Raw genomic sequence first — 20,443 nt, forward strand, 5'->3', positions numbered from 1 at the left:
CCATGGGTTGCAGTCATTCAAGAACAGGCTGCAGTCTGGATCCACCATGGGGTCGCAGGTCCTACCAGCAAACCTGCTCCAGAGTGTACTCCTCTCTCCACAGGTCCTCAAGTCCTGCCAGGAGCCTGCTCCAGCACAGGGTCACAGCCTTCTTTCGGGCATCTGCTCTTTGTGGGCTCCTTCATGGGCTGCATGAGGATCTCTGCTCGCCCATGGGCTGCAGGGGCACAGCCTGTGTCATCACCATGGTCTTCACCATGGGCCGCAGGGGAATCTCAGCTCTGGTGCCTGGAGCACCTCCTGCTCCTCCTTTTGCCCTGACCTTAGTGCTTGCAGAGTTCTTTCTCTTACATATTCTCACTTCTCTCTTCTCTGGCCGCAAGTACTTCTGTGCGGTAATTTTTTCCCCTTCTTAAATATGTTATCCCAGAGGCACTACCACCATTGCTGATGAGTTTGGCCTTGACCAGTGGTGGATCCATCTTGGAGCCAGCTGGCAATGACTGTCAGACATGGGGGAAGCTTCTAGCAGCTTCTCGCAGAAGCCACCCCTGTAGCCTCCCTTCTACCAAAACCTTGTCATGCAAACCCAGTACATCTCTGAAAGCAGTTTCTGGATAGTGAGCCCATTTTGCATATAGATCTGCCCAAATCATCCAGATCCCAAGAAAAGTTTGAAGTGCTCTGCAAAATAAGATGTTCTTTGATATCTCCCAGACATCAGGGAGTCTGAGAAGAGAGTTAAAGGAGTGCTTGTCTGCTCCCTGCTCAGCTAATGCCTCCAGGTAGAAGGAGTGATTCTTTTCCCCCTCACCTAACCTCACCTAACAGTGTCACAGGAGAGTTCATTTCTGTTATGCATCATTAATCTGAGTTTCTAATAGCAATAAAAGACTCTGAACTTGGTTGACAGAGAAGTTAACAACCAGTTTGGCAGAGCCCTAACAGTTGATCATTTAGCCTTGGTTATTAACTGCAGGCAAGGACCAGTTTCTGGGAGATAATTGAGGTCATAAACAATAGCTGTGTAATGGAGAGCGTGCCCTAGGAGAGGGACCAAACATACTCAGCTGCAAGAAACCTACTGCCTTTGGACGGCATCCAGGTGCTGCCATCAGCCAGCTTGAGTACGGACAGCCAGGTTGTTGCTTTAGGGGAAGAGAGGCCTTTAATGCTCAGTAGAAAGCATCTACCTGCATGCAGGATAGCCCCAAGCTGGAAAGATGCTTGAATGCGGCCACAGGAGGCTTGATAAAACTTCTGAAATAGCAGTCTGGAAGGTGTGGATTTCCACTTCTAGTCCATTTCAGAAACAGGACTCAGCATTTAGGAGTAGTAAGTTCTGCAGCCTGGGCTAGGGTTGGTGGCAACAATTGGATTTTCCAAGTTGAAGGTGTCTGAGGGAAATGCCCATGCTCAGAACTGGTACAGGACAGGCCCCTGCTCCCCATTCCACTCACAGAGGCTCCAGCGCACAGCCACTTGTGGCTGATCCCTCTTGGGCTGCTCTTGGTTGCCTTTTACCCCATGGGGAATGTGTGGAGATCCCTCCTGCAGCCTGAGCAGTGGAATAATGACACCTCCTTGTTGCTGACAGCACCCAGAAGGTGGTGGAATGTTTGGTTTGGGCACAGCAAACTCTCTGTCTCCTCCAAGTGTTCCAGAGTTCCTGTGAGACATAGGTGTCATCAGGTGGCCACTCTTTGGGCCGGTGTCCTGCCCTTCCCAGCCTTCTCCTCAGAGAGTACATAGGGAAGGGCTTCACCACAGCACCTGGTGCTGGGGCCTTGGTCTGTGTCTCCTGCTTGATGAATTGAGAAGCAGCTGAATTTTCCTCCTCTTGTGCTGGGGTCTTTGTTTGGGTTGCCTGCTTGACACAGAGAAAGGCCAGATTTGCCTCCTCTTCTGCCACATGCACAGTGCCCCTCTTCCTCCGAAGCACTGGGCAGGGCTGACTGGTTCTCTGGCACTGGCAGGCCTGCCCACCCTGCCCCTGGCAGCTGCTCATTGGAGCTGGGGGCTTCCAGCCCATCCAGCACATCCTCCTTCTTGCCCATGACACCTCATTCAGGTGCCTCTTGCAATGTCTGCCACAGATGAGGGGATGATTCCCATTTGTATGCCTGAAAAGAGGGCAGGGGATTTGCAGAGGTTGCCTGGCTCCCCCCAGCCAACACTTGCTTGGCCCAGCAGGCATGAAATCCTATGTGCAGGGGCTCCTAGGCCATTTGGGCTCTGTGTTGTTGGAGAATTAAGATTTCTCTGCCTGAAATCCCTCAATACAGAGTTGGTTTCTTGGTAGGGAAAAAGTCCAAAACCACCTCTGTAAGAGCCAGGAGGGTATTTAAATAGAAAGGGTTTTTTTCCTGTACTTTGTAAAATAAAAGTCAGTTTCTGACTACTGAGCCCATTAAAAATCCCTGCTGGGGACAAAATGTACACAGGGGTTCTTCAGGCCATGACAAGATGTTTTGTTTCAGGGGAGAGCTTGTTAGGACTAGAAAATAGCTTGATGGGATTTCTGATGTGGCATCAGCCTCTGATTAGATTCATGTCACTCCAGTCGTTCCCTGTATGCATCTGATTGGAAACAAAAAGAGGAAAATAAAGGTACAAATGAGTTTCTGCAATGATTGCACTAGCCAAGCTAAAGTGTGGCATGCTGGGATCTGGAGTTTCTGAAGTTTTATTCTGTTGAGAATGAGGGTAGCATGTGCATGCATGTGGACCACAAGCTGAGCTGGGCACCCTGATGTAAAAGCTGGGAAGGTACCTGACATACAGATCCTGCAACTCTGCACTGTGGTACTTGGAAGCATCCTTGGATGCTCTCTCATTTTGAAAGGAAACCCTTATTCTGCCCTGTTGCTCCTCTGTGTGTACAGAACTGCAGAAGAAAATTTAAGGGGAATCGGTTGAGGACGGTAATGTTGCTCTTCATTTCCTAATGGCAAAAGCATGACAGCATTGCCAGGCTGGGCTGCGTTACAGGATCGAGACAGTAAATGTCTTAACTTGGAGGCCTGGAAAGGCTGCTGTGGGTGTACAGCTGAATTTTTTTCACAGAGTTCTTTGTTCTGACAGCCAAGTCTGGCTTTGCTTGACTTTGATTCACAACAGGTAGATACCAGAGAAGGGCAGTGATCCCAGAGGGGTCTTGGGTTCTCTAGGCTTTTGGTCTTCCCCAGCACATCACTGTCCCATCAGGCATATGGGATTTCCAGCAGTTGTTAAAGTAAATGAGAGCAGAAGTATTAGCGATATTTCTGATACTGTTCTCACATGAAATCCCTGCTGTAAACTGAGTTCACCAGGCTGAAGGAACATCTTTGAGTTAGGCAAGGTGTTACTGAAACTGGTGGGAGGTTGTTTGACATCCCATCTCCTCATGCAACAGAGATGCACTGCAGGATAGAAACTCCTCAGGAGAACTAGAACTGGAACAGGGAAGGAATCAGGCTCTCTACCTTCATGCACTGTGATTCTGGTACTTTATGGTCAACTGGACTTCTCCGAGCAGTGACAGGGGATACCCTAAGCTAGAGCCAAGACTGGCACAGGAGAAAGCCAAGAGGTAACAGGGCCTCCTCCCTTTCAGATGAAGCAGAGCCTATTTATCACTGTTTGGCAGTGGGGGAAAGCAAACTTAGACAGACCTCTCATGAGAGGCTGAGAGTGTAGGGCTGATTTGTGGCTATGCCGAGGAGGTGGGCAGGAGTCTCTCTTATTCCAGATATTCCTCCAACTATATGAAGCACTAGTCTCAAAGGGAGGCCTAGATATCCTAGCATTTCTGAGAGCCAGACTAGATCCTGGCTCCATGGCAGTCCTGCCACAGTGTCAAAATTTACGTGCAGCACCAGTGGCAGAGCCCTTCATTAACCCCCCAGAAGCCAAATGTGCATGGGATCCCTGTTATGCCATATTGAAATCTGCCCCAGAAAGAGAAATTACCTGAATATAGAAGGAAACAAAGGCAACTGTCACACTTGCAGGTTTATGTTCCTAAACAGCAGCTCTTTGTGCAGCACGGAGGCAGAGGTTTGATGTCTCCTTGGGCAGTGTTAGCACTACCTCTGATTTATGCATTCAGGGCTGAGATTTCCAGGTGATGGGCTCACTGGGAAAACAACAGGTAGGACCGGCTGGTTTGCTTTGAAGTGACAAGAGGTTTGGGTGCGGAGCTGGGGTGTGATTTTTGCACCAGAATAGATCTAATTGTCTGAGACATGGGTGGGTCAGAACAGGGAATATTCTTCCCTCTTCAGCCTGACTGTGGGGGAGAGATGCTCTGCCTGTTTGCTCCCAGAGGTAGCATACTTGCCCACTCATGACTGCAGTGCTCTCCCCTTGACAGCTGAGACAGGGAACAAGTTTTTGAGACTATGCCATCAAACACCTACCACCAGCAGAATAACAAAGCCCTATTCTGCCCATTCCTGGCATTCTGCAGCATGAGCAGGCAAGCATACTCGTACCTCCCCAGTAAATCCCTAGCTCAGCTGCTTTGGTAGCACACAGCTTTTAGCTTAACTGCCTTGTTATCCTTTGGATGGGCAGAAAGACCCCTGGATAGTCTCTGGAATGAATGGGTCATTTCTCTGAGTCGAAAAATCTTCACTCACTGACCTTAGGTCAGTTAAAATTTGTGCGTTTGCTTTTTGAGCTGCTGCCCATGTTTTTCTTCAGTTCCTCCATGTGCCTTGAAGCAGAGTAGGGAGCACATCATCAGAATAAATGGGGAATTTCTGGATTTTGCAGTGGTGCCAGCCATCCTGCTGAAAAGCATCAGTATCCATTTCTCAGCTGCTCCAGGAGTGGGAAGAGGAAGTGCCTGAACCAGGGTCCTTGGTCCTTCCCTATTACCAAGGCAGGATATGTTCCCAACTTTACTAGGAGTGGTTTTTGACAAATTCTTTGATATCTCAGCTATAAAATGCTCAAGTGACAATCATGTGTTTCCATAAGGTAGGGAGATTAAGCCTTTAATAAGAAGATGGCACTGTATACAAAATATTCATGACAGTTGATGAACAAGCAGAGGGGACTTTCGATGTCTGATCTTGGCAGCTTCGAGCACCTTCCTGTTAGTTAGACATGGCTATCTCACTCCCATGCTCTTTCCTAAACTGCTGCTGGGACCCAACTTCATGCACCTTTTTGATAAATTGTGAGTTAGCAATATTGTTGTGGGAAGGACTTCTAGCCTCACTGGACAGAGGAGGCTTAACCGAGTCTGCCTTTGTTTAAAATCCACTGGTGGGGTGGCACTAGAGCATGGAAGAAAAGTAATTTCTTACATAAGCTTGGATTATGTTATTTACTCTCCATTGTTTGTAAGGGCCTCATAGAACCATGAAAATGACCTTTATTTCTCTATGGATTTTGTCCTTTTTCACTTTACAAATATTGATTTCTTTTTCCTCCTGTGTCTTTATCAGAGCTGAATTAACAAGACTGTTTAACAAGATCCTCTGATTCATTTGGAGTCTTTTTGTGCCAGGTACTATCACAAGCATCTGAAAGCAGCTCAGTGAAGAATGTGCAACCACTGTTACAGAATTGACAGAGGAGGTGATGTGCCCTGACAAGAGCTGAGCTAAAATGAGTCAAAGAGCAGGCTTAGAAAGATGATCTCTTCAGCCTGCGCACAAGTGCTAGGAAGGGTTTATTTGTGAGGAATAAAGTTTTCTGTTGGAAAACTCTCCTCCTCGTAGCATTCAAGCTTGAGGCCACTGAAAAACGTTGAGTCTGCTGGATTATTCCTGTTCCACCCACAGATCCCCAAATGAGATCAAGAGCCCATATTCACAGCAAGAGGTGATTCCTCTCCTTGTGATCCAAAATCTCAGTGTCATGGTAATGAGACTCAAAGAGGAAAAGGAGCTATTGGTGTGTGGCTTTATATGCTCTTTCCTTCCAGCTTTTAGGCAAGCCTCTTGACTGATTCAAGAACTTGTAGGTGGAGCAGAGAGTGGAAATTAAAGGCAGGCAGGAGCATAAAGTTCAAACAAACTAAGTCTGATGGCCACTTCTGATGCTTTTAATACAAGTGTGAGGGAAGGGATAGCCAGCTGATAGTTCTCCTTTGGTGTTCATACTTGGTGCCATAATGCACCACTGTGTTTTCTAGCACAGGACCCAGAAGTTGGCCAGAGTATAGAGGAAGCAGTTGCCATGCACAGTTCTCTGAGGCAAGCTGAAATCTCTTGCCTTTTGGGATCAGCTCTTCACTCTGTCAGCAGCCTTGAGACATCCTATAGGTTTTTTAGTGACCTGTCTGTCCAGTAGCAAAAGCCTCATCTTCTGTATCTATTCCACACTGAGAAAGAGAGATGTCAAAATGGAGATAGAAGGGATATGTCCAGATTTCTTTCTGAAGGGCTAATACCACTTGTAGTTTTGCTCTAGTTCTCTCCCATGGGCTCATCTTTCTTACAACCTATATGCCTTGGTGAGAGATGATATTTGCTTAGATGAGACAAGAATCTTCTTAAACCAGCTGTTCTACAGGCCTATAAAAAGGCGTGTAGTTCTCATCCTTAAGCACTTGTGATCTATATCAGAAGATAACACGCTTTAGAGGACTTTGTCCCAGCATGCACTTCTTTCTCTCCGAGATGAGAGCTTAAGTCTGCCAGTAGGAGCTGGGAGATTGTCTCCAAGAAGTACCATAAGGCCAACCAGTTGGCACTCGTTAGTTTTCCCTCTGCAAAAGGTGGACTCCTGCCTTTCCCAGCTTGCTGGGCTCGGCGTAGCTGGGACTAGCTCCTACCTGCCAGCCCACTCCACTGCAGGTCATGCAGGATACCCAGTGACAGTCTGGCAGTCACACTACCCATGGCTGAAACAGGCCAGGAACATGGAGAGGAAGCAGAGGAGACATAGTTGTCAGCAATAATGCTGAGAACAGAGCTGGGTCTCCAGGCTCCTACCTCATCCACGTCCTTTCTAGTAGACAGTGCTGCCTGTCCTGCAACTCACTTGCATTGCAGATGGAGCGTTACCTCTGAGCTGTGCACCATCCTGCTCTTCAACATCATTAGAGACTACATCTGTGCCACCAGAATAGCTGAAGTCTTGTAAGAATCAAAAGGGTCCCAGGATATCCAGGTTGAAGGAGATTCCAGCTGTTCCTGGCAAGCTGTTACAGCTGTATAAAAGAGATATTTCTGGATCATGAAAACAGTGACCTCCTGCAGGATGGTAAAACAAAGAAACTTCTACTATTTTTCAAAAATAAGAAACCCATCTCAGGGCAGATCTTGGCTCTGGTATTGAAAGCACTTAAGAAGTGAGAGAACAAGTTTGTGTTCCTCCTCCAATTAGTATCTCTTCTTGCAAAGTGAAACAGTTCAACAAAAAGAGTGAAGACAGCATTCACTGCTGCTTGGGCCACTTAGTGCGTGTGTGAGGCTGGGCAGTGTCCTTGGGCCGACTCAAGGCTGGTCAAATGCTGTGACTACTGGGTTACTAGCTGCTCTGAGGCCAATCTCCCTGAATTCTCTTTTCAATGGAAGTTTGAACAATACCCCCGTGTCGTTACAAACAATTTCTGTTTTGGTGACACAAAGCTTCCCAACAAAGAGAGTCAGGAAGCTCCCGAATAACTAAGCCTCACACTTCCAAAGTCAGAGCATTGACTGCTTCTCCCCCCCAGGGCTTAGCTGAGAAAAACAAGCCACTCCATATCACTGTTCATTTACCCTCCTGAACCCTGTCTCTCGGTGCTTCAAGGTAGATGCTTCAGCAGTTAATACTGCTCCTGGGCCATATGCAAGAAAAATTAAAGCTCATTGTGCCAGTGAAGAGCCCTGGGGTGAGCTGGGATATGGAGACAGCTGCCCCCATTTTGCTGCATGCAGCAGCTTCCTGAACAATCCTGTTGCAGGGAGAGGCAAGTATGTCTTGCTGATTGCAGAGTTAAAGTTTAAAACTCCAGGGCTAAACTCAATGTGGCATTTCTAGGCTTTTTGCTGGTGGCAGGCGTTGTGGTTTGCAGCATTCAGCGCCTAGGCAGAGCAGGGCTGGGGAGAGCCCAGCTGCTGAGTCTCTGAAGCCATTTCCAACAAGCTGCAGCATGGGGACTAATTGAAGGAGTGAAGCACAAGTGTTTGAAGAACAAACACTTTGTAGTGCTCCCTTTAACACTTAGCCTGTGACACTGCAGGACCTAGAATCTAGATCTTTTATCCTAAAATGACAGCAGTTCTTTCATCTCAGACATAAATGCCTGCTACAGATGTGCCCTATAAGCCTTCTCCAGCAGCAGACAGGAGGCTTGGAAGAAGGCAGTGTTGGTCATTCTCTGGAGAAGGGTCCTGCTAGGTGGTGTACAGTGAGATTTTATTTGTGCCCAGCTGTTACCAGTGGTCTCTGCCTGCTTGTGCTAGAAGAGGAGCGTATCACCTAAAAAGAAAGTTTCAGCTGCAGGATAAACTTGTGTAGCTCCACAATAGCAGGCTGGCATGTGTAGGGATGGGGCACCTTTTCTCTCACCTTTGTTACTTGTCTGGAAACTGGAAACCTCTCCAGAGATAAACTGGAAGTTGTCATTAGTTTCTCTACTGAGAATGTCAACAGGAATCAATGCCAGTCATGACAATACAAATACAATTTCCTCATTTAAGGCACTGCACCAACTGTACCTAATTAACCTTCATGACAGTACAGCAATACAAGGAAATAGGGATCATTAACTTCAGCTTTGCTTTACAGAAAGGGAAGAGAAGCGTCAGTGCCAGCCCCATGCATTTCAAATTGAGGTTGGCTTGGAAGAGTCACAAGGTTAAAAATAACAGTAATCCACCTGGGGTTCTCAGAGCATTAAGAGTGCACTTGAATCAAACTTATAGTTTTTTTCTCCAAGAAACATCAGGACAGGAAACTTCTCTCCCATACATGCTTGTTTGTTACTCAACAACCAAGGCTTTTAGAAAATCGCACACTCTCAATCACAGTGGTGCAGAGGCAATAAAGGTCAGAACAATTTGCTCAGTGTTGCTTAAAAATGAGCTGGGCAAAGCCGGGACTAAACTGTGAGTAGCTGACCCTCCACCCCTTGCTTGTTCCTCCAGAGCAAACATTTTTCTAGATGGGGGAACCTGCATTTAGTAGCTGCCAGAGGGGTAATTCAGGCTTGAACTAGTGACCTCACCCCTTCCTCTCACCTCTGCTGAGGGACACTGATGACATTGACTGTTTACATTTTGGTCTCTGAGCCAGCCCAGCTCCTTTGCCTGAGGCCCAGCAGGAATGGAAAGATGCAAAAGCAGTGCTGCTCCCTGACTCTGCTTCCCTGGCTTGAGGCTGTTTTTATAAATTAGTAGAAAGAGTTCACCCTGCCTGTTGTATCACCTGCTGGCAAGGGCTGAGAAGGAAGAGTAATGCCTGTGCCATTTCTACTGGGCACCAGCACAGGCTCTCATTTTGTCTCACCAAATGAATGCAATGCCAAGCCCTGAGGAGTGGCATGGAAGCTTTGAAAGTTCTGTCTGTTATTATTGATCTTGCTTCTGCCCCGTGTCATAGGTGCTGTCAGGATCAGATGAGAAGACCTTGGTTTGTCTGGAGCCCCAGTGGGCAGGACCCCTTCTCTGGAGAGAAGCCAGTGGGGAGTGCAGAGGGCGGTGGCCAAGGAGGAGAGCCTGTTGTGCGGGGTGCCGAACCCGACCCAGAGAGCTGGCTTTCATACAGGAGAGCTTTTTATTCAATTCTTTTCTCCTACTACTTCTATTCTAAGATGACATAGAGTGAAGTGAAGCTGAAGGGACCCTTGAAAACACCAGGTCATTGATGGAAAGCAAAAAGGGCTCCGCAGATTGTGAAGAGCTTTCATGAGCAGCATGGGCTGCTGCCAGCCCCAAGGAACAGAATTGTTCCCCTGCTCAGGCTGTGTGTCTGACTCTCTGATTATTTGGTGTATTTCATCTCTGCTGTCTGTCTCACTCTTAATCTGGGCTCCTCTGTGCCAACAAAATGCTTAGCTCACTCCATTGTCTGAGAGACTAATTTGCACTGTAAATCTGATGCTTATCTTACATGACAGCTTACTGTGAGGTTTATTGCAATCCTGAAGACAAACTAACCAGGGATGGCTAGAAAGCTTTCAACACATCATCTGGAATATAGAACAATTATGACCTACATTTCAGTTGCTGCCAGGTTAGGATCTGGCCCCTTGTGGTGGGGGTCACCAGGAATTTCTCTTTCATTGTAAAATCTATTCAAACCTGAGCATGTTTGGGTTTTGGTTTGGGGTTTTGTATGTATGTTTGTTTGTTTGTGGGGTTTTTATGTGTATTTGATTTTATGGTACATCTTCTGTTCTGTGTTGAAGCTGTTAAAATGCTTGTAGAAGAGCCTCCCAACCTCTAAGGGCCAGATCCTTCATCCCTCCTCCCTCCTCTCTGTGGAGTTTTAAGGACCATGAGTGTGGCTATGGACCAGGTGCAGGCAGTGTGCAAACATTGGTGCTCCAGTGTACTTCAGCTTCATTGTCTCTGCCTAGCTTAATCAGAAGGAGCCTTTGTCCTTGTCTGTCTTCATCAGTATTTCCTGATGCTTTCTCCAATATGTTTTAGCTCTTTGCTGGCAGGGTAACATCCCCCCTCAATCTCATCTGCAGTTGCCACCTTCTCTCTGGTCCCTGGGCTGTCCACCTGCAGGCATTTAAATACCATTCAAGAGATTTTTCACACTAGTTTTGTTCAGATAGGTGGGCAGCTCCAGAGGCATAATTCCTTCTACAGGCAGGTTCCAGGTAGCCTCAAATGCAGTTTTATGTGGGGAGAGTCAGGAAGATTATAGCTGCTTTGATATAGGTCTTGGTTCTGCAGCTGAGCTTGCCAGTAGGTGTTTAATGCCCAGAGCTTCTGCATTGCAGCCTTCTGGGACACAAAGTATCCTGCTTCTTTGAACAGGGGGCAGGAACACAAGACCTGCCATCCTTGGAGGATGGTGTTTGTTTGGAGGACCACTGTGGTTTTCACTTAGTCCTGCTTTACAGTTGCATGGATTTATGGATTCCTCAGTTCTTCCTGCCCTCAGTCTGAAGACAAAACATAGAAACGGCTGTGCCGGAGAAGCTCTGTGCAGCAGTTGGGGGCTGGCAACTGAACTGGAAATGGAGCCAATGGGTCTCGGTAACACTGAGGGAGAGGAGAAAAAAAAAAACCACTCAGAAACTGTTGAGGAATAGGTGAGCAATATGTTGTATACAGGGTAGAACTATACGCTAGAAACTCTGTACTGGCCCCTCTCAAACTCCATTTTGCTGTCCAGGTTATCAGATAGGTGAGTACTTTAAGGCTTATTCCAAGTCATCAGAACTGGTGAACACCATACTCCTCACAGGCACTATCCTGAGGCTCTGTATAGACTGGAAGAAGCTCAAGACAAAATGTATAGATCTGAGAAGAGTCCAAACTACGGAATTTTAGAAGAATCAGGACAAAAGTACCTAGGAAAGAATCATCACACCACCTGATTCAGGCTCATGCTTAGCCCAGGTTAGGCTACAGTATGCTGCCTCCTCCGAAGAAGCCCCCTTCTCTTCCCTGGCTAGAAATCAAGTCAGAGGAATCTCGTCACCTTACTTAAACTTCCATGTTAAGTGCCTAAAAGTTAGTAATTTGAATTTGTTTCCTCAGAGGCCTGGAAAATCTCCCTTTCTCACAGATACCTGGAGGGAGTAGCTGGCCTCCCATCTGTCCCAGTGCTTGTGGCACAGGCAGTGGCTCTGATCCATTTGGCAAGGTCAGGTTGCCACTTCAGCTGTGTGCATCCAGCACCCCAGGCAGCTGGTGCTTCCAGGGATAAAAATCCATACCCTGCTGCTGCTGAGTGTTTTCTGTCAGACTTCTGCCTGGTTTGTTTAAAAAAAAAAAGGAAAGAAAAAGTGCTGTTTTCCAGCCGCACTTAGAGACCCTACTGTGTTGCGTGACATGCGGACAACAGGAAGATAGTCTCTGCTCCAAAGGATTCACAGGATAGCTTGGCAGAAGTACACTGAATAGCAGATGTGGTGAAGACACTGTGTGAGACAAGTTAGTAACACAAAGAGGAAGATGTTTGTTTACACTGACTAGGTCTGACATCTCCATCAACCACGGTGTGTAGTGTGTGAAGGCCCTACAGCTTGATGAGACGCTGGGCCAGCCTCCTGGAACTCCCAAGGTCTTTGCTTGCTGGCAAAAGAAATCCATTGCCTATATCAGTGCTGGCTCTAATCTGTGTGGAAATGAAAGTGGGTGGAGACATAAAGGGGTCTTTTCAGGTAGAGGTTTTTGCTTCCTGGAATATTATTAAGAATATTATTAAGAATCGAGGAAAGAAGCTGCTGCCAGGCTGGATAAACAGGGGAGTTTTCTAGTTTTCTTCTCGGGGACAAGGGAGCTTTAGAGAAAAGTGTAGGGAGAGCTAAGGGAGAAAAGGGGAGAGCTAAGAGTGTGGGAGAGTGCAGTAGAAGGGCTCAGATCTCAAAACAAAGGTGCATTCAGACAGCAGCTTTTGGCTACCTTTCATTAGCTGTATTAAGCTTGCCCACCTGCTTAGGTTAGCAGGGCATCCCTTCACACAGTCCAGCCTGGGCAGGCAGCAGAACTCAGGTGCTGCAGTTAGGCTTTCTCCCTCTTTGGCCCCAAGGACGGATGCCAGGCCCAGGGTGTGCACAGGGCTGTGCAGTGCAGGCTGGCTCCTTCCTTGGAATGCTGGCAGAGCCTCTGCAGTGCTGTGCTCTGAGACAGCAGTTGGTGCTGACACAGCCCCTGTCCCGGGCTCTCTGCAGAGGCATGGCTGCATCATGTTTTTACACAGACTTGTAGAAAGTCCTTTCCATCCCTGTCATTTCCCCACTTTTAAAGAAATGGGGTGTGCATTTAGCAGAGGGCTAAACCCCTCCTGCTGCATCAGCACTGGGCAACCACTCTTCTGAGTAAGTAATGGGTTAGAAGGGCTTTTGCTGCTCCAAGGATCCTGTATTCCCAGCTGGTGTCTGCTTTTTTCCTGCTGGGATTGCTTTATTGTATTTTTGCAATTATTAGTAACTCATGTCATGTACAGAACTAGCAGTGAATCAGAAGTCAGAGTATCCAAAATATCTCGCCCCACAAAAAGAGCAGCTCCTCCGTTGCTGCCTGCACACTGCATTAATAGCTGATGCAAAGGGAGAGGATTGTGTGGAGGCCAGCAGGAGAGCTGTCAGTTTTCAATCCCGTGAGTACCAGTTCGGAGTCAACCCTTTCCCAAAAAGTGGTGAGCTGTGAACATTATGTCTGCAGTTTTGTGGGCAGGTGCGATGGCAGCTTGGGTGGGTATATCATACTGGCCTTGATCCAGCTGGCGCAGGTAAACCAGCAGTGACACAGTGTAGTAACTTAAGCACTGTCTTAACACTATTAAATACGTAGCTGAGATCTCCGGAGGGCTTGTACAACCCGAGGTGACGTTTGTGTCACTGTATCTTTACTGCAGTTTGCTATCTGTGCTCGCTCAATTACAGTTTTCACAGTTAGCTCTGTGCTGTGCCTCGGTCCCATATCTGACATGAGTGCAGACCTGCCTCCAAACAGATGCTTCTGAGGACCTGCAGGCCACGCAGACATCAGCTGTTGCTGTCTGCAGTTCGTGCCTCCTTGCTAGCATTAGTCTTTGTGATTTACTGGCATTAGCCAGCATGCAAGGGAGGGGAATTACATCTCTTGTAAAGTAGGATTTGCTTTACATTGCAGCACTAAGGCTTACAACTTTGGGGCTGTAACTGACTTGCCTTCTTGCCTTCTCTATCACATGGACAATTCTGCTCCCACTCCTACCACCCCAACATCCTTTCCTGCCATGCTGTAGGCCTGGGATCGCCTTGGTTCCTCCTTCAGGTACCAAGAGGTCTGAGGCTGCAAAGCAAGGCACTGTGCATACAGGAGCAAGTGCCATGGTTGACAACCCTTGTGGGCCGGAGGAGGTGCCCGATGTGAATACCTCTGACTTTCCCTTTCTCTCCCCACAGATGCCAGCAAGGACCACCCGCAGCAGCAGGCAGGAGTGATCTGGAGAGTGACAGGCGGCCTGTTCAGTATCACCCGGGGAGCTGTGGGGGCCACACTGGGAGGAGTTGCCTGGGTGGGCAGCAAGAGTCTGGAGCTCACCAAAACAGCTGTGACCAGCGTCCCCGCTGCTGGCGTCGGACTGGTGAAGGGCAGCGTCTCGGCAGTGACCGGCGGTGTCGGAGCTGTGGGCAGTGCGGTCGCCGGCAAAGTCCCTTTCACTGCAAAGAAGAAGGACAAGGCTGACTAATCCCTGTCACAACTCCCTTCCAAAAGGTCAACCTGCCCATACTCTTCCCCTACACAGCACCTCTTTGAATTGGAACCAGCTGCTTCAGGGAGGGTCAAGCACCCGAGCAGACTCTGGCTGCAGCCTGCTCAGCACCACCTGCCTAGCTCAGAGCTCACAGAGCCACTGTCAATGCCTTTCACTCCCATCACCTACTGGGAACCTTTACTCTGAGGGCTTCAAAGGCGCAGTTGTCTCTGTCTTGTAGTTTCCTTCCTCCCTCTTGCTCTTGTAAGCATGGAGGGATGGGAGAGGATGTCAGGCTCCATCTTCCTGGAGGTGGGGGGAGTAACAGGGGAGGGGGAGAAACTGTGTCTGGCTTGAAGTGTGGGTTGTATAGTAAAATTCAACTTCAGCTGGGAAGACTGCCTCTGAAACACCCCTTCCCTTTGCTCTGGGAGGTGTGTTTGGGAGGTGTGCCTGTTGGAGAACTGTAGAAGAAAAAAGTCCCATTGACACAGGGGAGAGATACTGTGAAAAGAGGGAAGCCTCCCTCCTGCCCTGCGCCTCTTACCTTTTCTTTGCAGGGCCCATCCCACAAGCTCCTTCCAATCACTTACTCCTTGGCTGAATTGCACCCTTCAGAGAAGGAACCCTCAAGCTCAGCAGAGCAGCTCCAGGGATGATGCCACACTAGAGTATGGTATGTCCTAGGCCATCAACTTCTGCACAGATTTTCTTGATGAAAGGGAGGAGGATGAGAGCTACTGTAAGTTCCCATTTGGGGAAGAAGCTGAGAGTGGCACTTGCCAGGCCTCTGTGATATTGCAGCACAGGCAGTGATGCTCTACAGAGAGACCCTTTTGTTTGATCCTTGAAGTCCTTGCAGACAGTCCCTGTCTGCAACAGGGGCATTTTGTCTCTTGGCCACACTCACATTCCACAGACATCAATAGCAAGCAACCGGGAGCAAGCATGTTCCCAAATGCCACCCAAATTCTGCTGCAGGGAAGGAGGGGGGTCCAAGAGCATTTCTCATGACTCAGCACCCCAGAAGCGGTGGCCTGGGTGTGAATGGGCTGCACTGTGTTGGAGAACACTTCCCAAGTGGCTGAGTGTGCTCCAACAGCAGCCAGCCTGCATGGGGCACCAGCAACTCCTCCTGTGCACGCTGCTCCTGGGGCCCCAGCCCAGCTCCTCTAAATGACTGTGTTGCACTAAATAGCCCACTCATACTTGTAGTGCCGCAGAAACCCAGACAACTGCATCCATCTGGGAGTCAGAGCCATCCCCAGCCTGGCCCATGACATTGAAGGGGCCACGTGGCATTACACACACATAGACACACACAAACACAAACACAAATGTGCACTCACTCCCTCCAAGGACCCCTCTAATGCTTGAGATGAAGAAAGGCACAGCCTCCACCATTAACTCTGCTGCTCCTGGCTTTGGCAGGTGATTTGCTGAGGTCCATAGGTGTTGGAAGCGTAGACAAGTGAAGCAGTGCTTGTGCTGTATTTTATAAATATGCATCTGTATTAGCGTGTGTGTACGTATTAGTCCACAAGCATGTCTTCAGCCAGGTAAACAAAACTGTGCCACTGCTGCAGAGGAGTTTATATAGTCATCTTCAGCACTTCCAGGATATAGTTTTTATATAGGGTCTCGGTCAAAATAAAAATCATGTTTTAGAGGATGTTTTGCCCTCTGTTGCCCAAGAGTGTAGTTTATTGAAACCAAAGGAATGTGAAAAATCCCCTTTCTCCCATCTGTGCTGTTTGTTTTCTTTCTTCCCTATCTTTTGGACATTGAAGCCAACTTTATTGATCTTTATTTCCCCTTGGAGGTCGTCACACTTCCTGGCTGCTCTCTTGTGCTTAGGACTTAGATATCAGGGAATATTTTAGTACAACACACATACCCACCCCTACCACCATTTTTGCTGAATATTCTTGGGCTTGTGATGCAGTTTTCATTCTGACCTTTATTAAATCCACATTTTAGGACATATGTCACTGTGTCCCTGTGCTAGTCATGCTGGTGTTAGTCTCTCTCCATACCCTTCGCTAAGTAGTCCCTGCTGTTTGCAGCAAGAAGCTGCTGATCTCCACAGTGTGTTACTCTTGATAGCATGAGAGAGGTTTAACCTACATCTTTGTTTCTGAAGGGGAAACAGCATTTGGTATGTGTGTACATTTCCTCACTTTGTCTCTTTTGTTCTGGTGAAGGCCAGGTTGACCCAGACATGTCGGTTTTGTCTCTGAAGGCAGAGGCTTCACAGGAAGATCAGTCCTTGATGTGTGCCTGTACTTTGTTGGGATGCTCGTGGCAGTTGGCAAGGCCAGAAGAAGTCTTGTCTGTTCTCCTTTTGTCTCAAAAGCCCTGCAAAGCAGGACAGTTTGCACTGCATGGATTTCTGCTCACTGCTGTCCCTGAGCACGTCTCATCTCTTATTCCAGATCACAAAGTGCTCCTGAAGTGAGCTTTAGCCCCAAAGCTAAAAGCTGCTTGTGCACAACTGGCTGTGCTGTCACTCTCTTGGAAGGATAGTTTCTGACCAATGGGGACAGAAGACAGTCATCTTCCTAAATGCCTCTCCCAGGTCTTGGACAGGAGGAGATAGTATCTAAAGAGCTTCACCAGCCATTCCGGGCAGGTGATGGGAAGTTCATCATGCTTTTGGCATGCCAGTGTCTCACACAGGCTCTTGCTGGTGGAGGCAGTACTTCCTTCCCAAGCTGTTGTCTGCAGGCACTGTGTGTGCAGAGCAGGCATGGCAAATGGGATAAAGGTGCATGAAGGAAGGGCACAAGGGTTTCCCATCTTTTTATTTCTTCTCCTTTGTGTGGCCTTGCAGTAAATGGAGTAAAGCTTACCATTTGTCTGGAACTTCCGTTTCTTTGCAGGATGGCCCAGAGAAAGGGGACATGAGCTTGAGAGAGGAACTGACAGCTTAAATCACTGTTCTTATAGCTAACAGAACTCATGGACCATCGATAGCAAAAGAGATCAAATTAGCAGGCAGGGGTAGGTGGAAGATTAAATCTACTCCAAAACCAAGGCCCTGCACTGCTTACCAGGCATTCAGGAATATGTAACTCTCAGGATTAACAGGATTCAAAGGCTTCTGGGAAGTCTGTCTCTGTTAGCGTGCTAGCCCTACTTGGTTCATTGCGGCAACTTAGCCTGCTTTTCTGGGCACTCTCAGTGCCAGAACAGAAGGAAGACAGGGTCGATCTTCCCAGTCTGAGAGCAACTATGCCTCCTGACAGCTTTGATTGCAGTACAGTGGGATCTGGATTGGAGGGGAAAGCTCTTGGCTTCTGTTGAATGTCCTATCTTTCCTCCTCCCCCACTACAGAGACTCCAGCCACCTGGGCCGCCAGTGCAGCCCTTCTCCCACCACCCCTTGCGGTAAAAAGGGCAAGAACTATCCCATGGATACTAGATGGGGGGGCTTGGTACAAAATAGGAGGGGGCGGCATTGAGGTGGAGGGAAGGATTGACAGGAGTTAATACACAGAAGATGAGGAGGGAGTGGTGACAGGAGGAGCTGATGAGTGGGGGAGCAAGAAAAGGGGGAGTGTGGAAGAAATTTGTTTCTTAGGACAGGCTTTGAATCAGAGGATGAACTCAATGGAATTTGTCCTAGGGAAGAGCACAGAAAGGGAAGTGGATGAATGTAGGTTTTGATGTGTGGTAGTGGTCCATGGCTGGCTTGTGCCCTTCTTCCATAGGAATTTCCATTTAGATGGAACAATGTATTCAGTGAATGGTCAAAGCATCAGATCAGCTCCCTTCTTACCACCCGCCCTTTTCAGATCTCCCCCAGGCTTTTGTCATGATCTCCCCGTGATGGGGCTGGGTCTCCCCCATGGTGCAGGTGGAATGTAGCCCTGGACACAGCCCTGTGTTCCACCATGGCTAGATGCTCCGCATGCCCAAGGAACATGTCCCATCTGAAAAGAGACCCACAGTCACATCCTGTTCTCCCTTTTCCCTTTCCTTAATCTCATTATCTTTCACTCTTTTTTGTCCCTTCCTTAGCTTTCTCTCTTGCCCCTGGATAGAGTTCCCCAAAGCTTTTGCTGAGACCTTTGTTAAACATCCACTCATACTGTCTGGGAGGGCAGAGGATGACTGTGCCTCCACAGCTCCCCTAGCTGGGAGAGAAGTGCATGTCATCCACCCCTCTTTGTCACCTTGTGTTTTGTGTGTGGAAGATCTTAATTTATTTCTTTTCCTCTGAGTTCTCTGGTTGGCTCTTGTCCCCATGGGTGGGTCATTTCCGTATCTCCATTGTAAAGTGTCTCCTTGTAAAAACAACAGCGTGAGTGGGAATATGGAGAAGGCTAGAAAGAGCCACAGAGCTGCTGGAACAGATGCCAGGGCCCAGCTCTGCTTCTCTAGGAGCTGAGGAGCCCTTTGGCAACCCAAAACCATCACCGCGGCCACGCGGTCCCGTGCACAGTGCTGGGCTCCAGAGAACACTTTTGTTTTTATCATTTCATTGTCTGTAATTGGTTTCCTACTGAATTTGTTTGCTTGGTTTGTTTTGCAGTGTGTTTCTGGGAATATTCTGCATCTCTGTATTTTAATTACAGTAAAATTTGAGGATAAAACCCTTGATTACACTGGCTCTTGTTTCCAGTGGGGGAAAATGAGGAGAGGAAGCACAGTTGAAAAAAGATGTTAGAGATTCCTTGGGAAATTAGATCTCTCCCCTAAGGGCTCTACATGAGGCACCAAGCAAGGCTGAACCTCCATCCCTGCTTAAACTAGGACACAGCTTTCAACTGCAGTTCAAAAGCCATTTTGCTGCAGGCACCTTTCCTGATTGGAATGGTAAGAACAGTTTGGATAAGACTTCTAAACTCAGTTTCTTGTGTTGGTTTAGAGACCAGTTCATAAGAGGGCATTTGGGCTGGAGACTGCTGACCTAACCCTGAAAGTGGGATCTCAGCAGCTAAGATAGGAAATTTTGCCTCTACAGCTGCTCCTTCAGGTGGGTTTGCATTGCCACTTTTCCCAGCTGAGGAAGCAAATTCTCCTTGCAGCAGGAGAAGGCAGTTTGACATCCCTCCCCAGAACTGCCAGGAACCCCTGTGGGGCAGCCAGGCCCTTGGCATTGCTTGCTGACTGGCAGGCAGCGTGGGTGCTGGGGGGCACAGCTGGCTACCCCAGCCACCTCACCCGCTCCACAGGCACTTAACCCAGGGCAGAGCCACCAAGGGCTCCTGGGAATGCACAGCCCTCCCACAGGGAGGATTGCAGCCCAGCGGCTGGGCAGTGCTGGATGGTGCACGAGACCCTTTTATTGGGTCGAGGCCAGGAGCCAACAGCTCAGCATTTGTTAAGTGCTGACAAAAGGATTAATTTAGTAACTAATAACAGGGCAATCAAACCATTTATTTGGTTGGCATTTTGCTGCCAGCTGCCTGGTAGGAGCAGCACGCCGATGGGGTTGGCTGCAGCCACCTCTGCCACCTGCCCTGTTCCTCCATCCTCACTTGCAGACACAGACAGACAGTGTGGCTTGGAAGGCACTGAGCCAGTGGCAGGAGCAGATTTGGCAGTGATAGGGAAGACACCTGGGGATATGGTCTCTCCCAGGGGCTGCCCCTATGCCCACTGTGGGGAGGCAGACGAGGGAAATGCCCATCCCACAGCACGTGCACGCTGTCCCTCCACTGTTCCTTCTCACAGAGCTGGAGCCAGCTGTGTCGCCTTTTGGACAGCACAAATGAATTACACGTGAGCTGTGAGGAGAAGCCATCAGGTACATCACAGCTGCTCACCTTCCCTGCAGCCCAGCTGGAGCAGGTTTGCCATGTTAAGCCAGGTTGCAAAACACCACTAACAAACTGCCCCTCTAGAGGTCTTTTAAGGGGCAAAAAGGTGCTGCAGAATCACCTATAGATAGAGCTTTGTCCTGTCTCGGGCAGCAGCTGTGCGGGCAGAGTGTCCAGCTTCCTGCGTGCAACTGCAGCACCCAGTCTCACCTTGTCCCAAGTAAGAGAGGGCTGGGACAGCAGACCTTGGAGGAAACCTTTGGAGAGAACTGCCCAGGTGGGTGAGCTCTGGGTGGCTCAAACACCCCTGGGCCAGGAGTGAGTCCAGTGCTGGGAATGTGCAGCTGTGGGTAGATGTGACAAGCTGTGGTCTCATC

The 20,443-nt window shown here is 48.5% G+C and overlaps 1 protein-coding gene across 4 annotated transcripts in view; it reads left to right on the plus strand.

Moving 5' to 3' along the window:
* LOC114003324 (transmembrane protein 263-like) overlaps nt 1-18,903 on the plus strand; it is a 209,305-nt gene extending 190,402 nt beyond the window's left edge. For all 4 annotated transcript variants that reach the window (XM_027750209.2, XM_039389033.1, XM_027750210.2 and 1 more), the window contains one exon: nt 14,006-18,903. In XM_027750209.2, coding sequence (XP_027606010.1) covers nt 14,006-14,292 — 287 coding nt within the window. In that variant the 3' untranslated portion in view covers nt 14,293-18,903. The remainder of the gene's footprint in view (nt 1-14,005) is intronic.
* The last annotated feature ends 1,540 nt before the right edge of the window (nt 18,904-20,443 follow it).

This window comes from Pipra filicauda, unplaced genomic scaffold (assembly GCF_003945595.2).
Source record: "Pipra filicauda isolate LSUMZ 115617 unplaced genomic scaffold, ASM394559v2 scaffold6_size6359152_pilon, whole genome shotgun sequence".
NCBI classification, from domain to species: Eukaryota; Metazoa; Chordata; class Aves; order Passeriformes; family Pipridae; genus Pipra; species Pipra filicauda.